Here is a 6,000-nt window from a genome sequence, read left to right on the forward strand (position 1 = left end):
CCTTGTATTTTGTCATGTTAGGATAGAGCTCACATGTCATAAGTTAAAAACATGACATGCAATGATTAGCCAATATGGACTTTGCAAAATGAGACATCAACAAACATTATATGATAGTTACTACTACTTAAATTCCTATTCTATTCCCCTTTAAAGTATATTTTTTTTAATAACTAACAAAAGATCTAGGACCTAGTTTAACATGAGAAGTCTCACACTAATAAACACACATGCACATGCAGGCATCCAGTCTTAAGGGCAGCTACTTTGCATAAAAATTCCATACCCAGGGCAATATCTAACTTACCCTCCTAGGTCCAACTTGGTGGGAGTCGTGGGACCAGCATCTTTTAATGGCCTTGTGTCTTATTTTAATACCAAGAGAACTTATGCCATAACATGTTCACTATGTGTGTCATCCATGACAATTACAAGCCAATCCCATTTCCAAATTAAATAAGCATTTATTTTCAAGTTTTAAACATGCTTAGGTGCATCGGCACTTGTCCATGTGCATTTCGTCTCCCAAAGTGCCTCACATGGACAAAAACCTTTCAAAAGTGCCTCTAGTGCGATGTCAACTCCAGTTACCTGATGTAACTTTGTTCTTTTTCTTTATCAAAAAGAACAATTGATAAAAAATGAATTGAAAGTAAGAGAAGGGTGGGGTACAAAGGTATTCTGCAAGAAGAGGGTAAAAAAGGAAAGTGCACAATGATAACAACATCCAAGAAAGGCCCAATGCAAAGGGACAAAAACAAAAGAAAAAGGGAAGAAGAATAACTAAAAAATTCAACTCAAAGAGGAATGAGATCCCCCCACAAAAACCTCAAACCTTGTCGCATCTCACTTAGACACACAATGTTCTTGAGCCTTCTATATCTATTTAGTGTAAGTCAGTCATGCACATCAACCTTTTCAAAAATCTGAACAATTACCCATACTTCCTACCTTAGGAAAGGTAGAAATTTATATTTGGTGTTAGAATACAACACATTTTTTTTCTGATAGGTGGTTTTAGATACAACACTCCATTTCAAGTAATTCCATAATTGCATTAAAATGCATTAATAAAGTGTACTCCACACTACAGCTCAAAGAGAAAGATTGAGAGGAAGTAGCAACTCTCAGTGCATAGGCCCACACCTCAAGAATGCAACACTTGGATGTTCACGACTTTCTTAGTAAACATTCAATTTCTTCCTTGCTTAAGACCAGAGTGAGTCTACTTCCATACAATGAATAGCCAAAGCAGGAAGTACTGCATCTCCAAATAGGCTGGATGCTTGGGGTTGGACCATGTCTAGAAATACAAAGAAGACAAGGGTGTTTCAGTTTCAATTAATATCCCCATCTGTTCACAAATTTTGTGCATTCTCCCTCCTTTATTGACTGATTCTCTTCTTAGCCAGCTTTTACTCTTCCCAAGTTATCAGAAGGATGGTTTCAGCTTTCAGAACACTAGTACTATCAAGTGGCAGACTACAGTAACAAAAGACCTTGTGTTTCCTGTCTGACTTTACTCTATGAATAGTAGCATGCAGGTGCATATTTCAATTCACAATCAAATAAGACAGGTGATAAACTTAAAACCCCCTTATTAGTGAAACAATGGCGTCCCCTCCTCTGGCTGCAAGCCATCCAATTATAGAACCATAATTAAGATGGAATATATGCCCATTTGGCTTAAAAAAAGCAACCAACCTTGCATAAATTCTATTTAGATTATGCCACAACAGTATTCAACTGAGACCAATAGACAGGTTACTTTACCCAAGAGAAAAGTACAGCATTTCCACACAAATGGAAAAAGTGATTTTGGTCCACAACAGAGAGACAAAGCTGTCCAGTTTTGGTTCATATCTTCTTCTATTCAAATTTTATAGCTGGTTCAGTTAAATTCACAATGCAGCCCACGCATCCATCACTGTATACCTCGTTAGTTCTATAACTAAATTACAAAACATAATGTGGCAAAATCATACTTTTCCCTAGTCCTTTGGACCACAATTGTTAACTCATAAATCGTATCTTATCATATATGTAAGTTGTTTATATGGTGAAAAATAAATTTATATATATATATATATATATATATATATATATATATGTAGACATATACAAATATATCGAAAGCATGAAGTATACATCAATATATAATTAACTTCATGAAAGATATTAGGATTTATAGATTTTAACCTTTATCATACCGTATAAAAACATTAAATACAAGAGCTTTGAAAAGCTCAATTCAACAAAATATGAGTTTAATGTATATGTTCCTCACAAAATTAACAAAAATAAACTTTTAAAATTTTTAAATATGATTTATAGTTCCAAATTTTAACTAGGCATATTTACTTATATTTGTTCCAAAATTCCAACTTTTTACAATTGACATCATTCCTTCCCCAACCAACAAGGAAAATGAATAAATAACCAATATAATGTAAACATTCATATGATTAAAATGAAAATTTTCCAATATTCTTTGTAAGAATAAATTTGCTTAACTTCCAACATGGCCTTTGACAACAAGAATGTAGATTTATATTGTTATATTGCATACCAAATCATATATCATATATGCATTATAAGATATGCTTAAGATATGAGACAAATTGCAATACATATCAATTTCCATGAAAAAAAGATACTGCATTTATCATAAGTTTTTAACAACTATGTTTTGGATTACCCTGCTTTGTTTATTTTATAATTGTAATTAGTATAAGCTGTAAATTTAGTAAGATGGTCAAAAAACTGATATATATACATATACATATCTACACACACACATATTTATATAAAAGATTAAGAAATCTGTTCCATGTCAATGTATTTCTTCTGTTTCTGTTTGTTTCTCTTCCATTATTTGAGATGCATACATATTTCAGACATGCATTCTCCACCATAAAGCATCAACCCATATCTCAACAAAGATCGCAAAACTATGCTTATCAATTACCACTTAATCATTGATTATTTACTCAGACAAGAAGATCATTCCCCATTCATTTTCCTCAATCACAGATCAAATATAATAACCAAAAACAGATATTCCATTCAACTAAACCTAAAATAAATATCGAGTAACATAAACAAAGAAGCTAAAACATTTCTTTATAGGAATACAAATTATTACTCAAAACAATGCAAACATTCCTCATTCATTCTTCTCGATCAACTATACCAATAACAGCCAAACACATGCACACGATTCAGATTACATTTAAATAACAAGTTAACAAGAAACCAAAATAAAATTAGTATAGATAAAACACAGGAATCCAATTTGGTCATGAGAAACCCTTGAAATAAAAGAATGTAAAATATAAAAATCCTTTTCTACTAAAGTAAGACTTGTACAATTATTCCATGTATCCTGGTTGGTTCTCGGAATAAAAGAAAAACGAGAGAAAATAAATGGAAAAGCTAGCGAAGGCTCTTCTCCTTAATCATTTTCTTCCTTTCCTCACAATCCACAAACAGCGTGCACAACACGGAACAGTCAAACTGGAAATTTTACTTTTCCTTTCAACTTTCCCGAAAACCAACCAGACGCAAATCCCATACCTGCACAGTATGAGACTGAATGCTGAGAACTCGTCCGGTCTCCGAGGGCAAAGCAAGCGAAAGGATCGGTGGCGCCGCCATTAACGATTTCTTCGAGAAGCTTATGTACCTGGAATTCCAGTTCCAGATTAACCGAATAAAGAAAATCGCAAAAAGGAAATCAATGAAAAAAAATAAAGCGAGTTTGGGGATAGCCATTCACCGGAAAAAAGAAGATGCCCGAGATTCTCGCCGGCTGCAGACGGCTCAAGAGCGGAGACCGAGAACGTAGCATAGAGAAGGCTTAGATTTGGTTTGATTTTGGAATTTATGGTGTGGGAATACGTGGTAAATTTGCGAAATTGCCACTGGCGTTTTGCCGTTGAGTGCGAGCAACCAGAGTCGAAAATAGAATATGGGTGTTTTGACTGGGCAAGGGCGGTTTGGGGATTTCGATGCATGAGCCGGACGATTGCTTGGGCCAAACATGTACTTCCTTGATTGGGCCAGACATGCACTTCCTGACGCAGGGCCAAACTTCTAACCATCACCCTCTAAAGGTTGTTCTTTGATACCCACTCCGCTACCTACCCACATTTGACTCCAATAATAAAATGACACATGTAAAGTATATATTATTAAAAAATTTATAAAAACTTATCAAATCGATAAAAATGACTTGTTGGTGAAATATAATCACATGCATTGATATATATCTAAATATTACAACTTTTTTATAATTTATTATTAAATATCAAATATAATTGGTATTTAATACATTACCTAACTCTATCTAAAAAAAGAAAATTCTACCAACTACTCTTATACTCTCATTATTCATATATAAAAAAATGGATAATAATTTAATATGAAAATTAAATAATTTCAACTTCCAAATTACAAAATATGTAAGATATATTTTAATGAATCAAATTTCAAGATCAAGTTTAAAACTTTTTTAGAGAGAAAATTTAAAATTTGTATTCTATGAAGAAGATGAAGAATTTCAAGTTATTACAAGTGACAAATGTAATATTTGGTATTTTTTTATCCAAATATAATTGTTGTAGGAAGAAATGTGATGTTAAATAACGATTTTAGAATTTTTATGAGTTTATTATAAAATTGTTATCAATAGTTATTAATATTTTTATATAATTTTTTTTTTTGTTCATAGATTAAATTTGAAGATGAAGCTTTATATGTCTTGAAGAAAACATTATACAAAGGATGTCAAGTGATTACAAGTGTTAAAAGGTAACATTTGATTTTATTTTTTTCCATTTAGATATAACTATTATAGGTAGAAATGTCATGTTAAATGACATTTAAATATATAATGATTTATAACATCTAGATTTTTAATTTTTTTCTGAGTTATTATTAATCAAATCGAGAGCATTTAGTCATTTGTTATGAAATTGTCATTAATATTTTATAAGAGGTGGTACGAACATTGTAAAAGATGGTACGAACTTTGTAAGAGATGGTATGAACTTTCTAAGAGAGTGTACGAATTCTGTAAGACAGAGTACGAACTTTTTAAGAGATGGTACGAACTTGGTAAGAGATGGTACAAACTTTCTAAGACAAGGTACGAACTTTTTAAAAAAAGGTATGAACTTTTTAAAATGGGGTACAAACTTTGTAAGAGAGGGTACGAACTTTATAAGATAGGGTACGAACTTTGTAAGACATGGTACGAACTTTCTAAGAAACGGTACGAACTTTGTAAGAGATGGTACGAATTTTGTAAGACAGGGTATGGACTTTGTAAGATATGGTACGAACTTTGTAAGAGAATGTACGAACTTTGTAAGAGAGTGTACGAACTTTGTAAGAGATGATATGAACTTTGTAAGAGATGGTACGAACTTTCTAAGAGATGGTACGAACTTTCTAAGAGAAGGTACAAACTTTGTAAAAGATGATATGAACTTTGTAAGAGATGATACGAATTTTGTAAGACAGGGTACGAACTTTCTAAGACAGGGTATGAACTTTCTAAGAGATGATACGAACTTTCTAAGAGATGGTACGAACTTTCTAAGAGATAATACGAATTTTCTAAGATATGGTACGAACTTTCTAAGAAAGAGTACGAACTTTGTAAGAGAGGGTATGGACTTTCTAAGAGAGGGTACAACTTTCTAAGGGAAGGTACGAACTTTCTAAGAGATGGTACGAACTTTGTAATATAGGATACGAACTTTGTAAGAGATGGTACGAACTTTGTAAGACATGGTACGAACTTTGTAAGACATGGTACGAACTTTCTAATAAAGGGTACGAACTTTCTAAGATGGGGTACAAACTTTGTAAGAGATGGTATGAACTTTGTAAGAGAGAGTACAAACTTTGTAAGAGATGGTACAAAGTTTCTAAAAGAGGGTACGTATGAACTTTGTAAGAGATGGTACGAACTTTCTAAGACATGGTACGAAC

At 32.6% G+C, this 6,000-nt stretch overlaps 1 protein-coding gene across 4 annotated transcripts in view; it reads right to left on the bottom strand.

The window, feature by feature from the left end:
* Positions 1-3,950, bottom strand: part of LOC117930737 (pyridoxal kinase-like) — a 41,820-nt gene extending 37,870 nt beyond the window's left edge. The window contains exons 1-2 of one of the 4 annotated variants that reach the window (XM_034851407.1): positions 3,779-3,950; positions 3,577-3,685 (exon numbers count right to left, since the gene is read on the bottom strand). In XM_034851407.1, coding sequence (XP_034707298.1) covers positions 3,577-3,657 — 81 coding nt within the window. In that variant the 5' untranslated portion in view covers positions 3,658-3,685; positions 3,779-3,950. The remainder of the gene's footprint in view (positions 1-3,576; positions 3,686-3,778) is intronic. The other 3 variants (XM_034851408.1, XM_034851409.1, XM_034851410.1) reach the window with 3 other exon arrangements.
* Positions 3,951-6,000: the final 2,050 nt, after the last annotated feature.

The sequence above is a fragment of the Vitis riparia genome, chromosome 14 (genome assembly GCF_004353265.1).
Source record: "Vitis riparia cultivar Riparia Gloire de Montpellier isolate 1030 chromosome 14, EGFV_Vit.rip_1.0, whole genome shotgun sequence".
In the NCBI taxonomy this organism is placed as follows: Eukaryota; Viridiplantae; Streptophyta; class Magnoliopsida; order Vitales; family Vitaceae; genus Vitis; species Vitis riparia.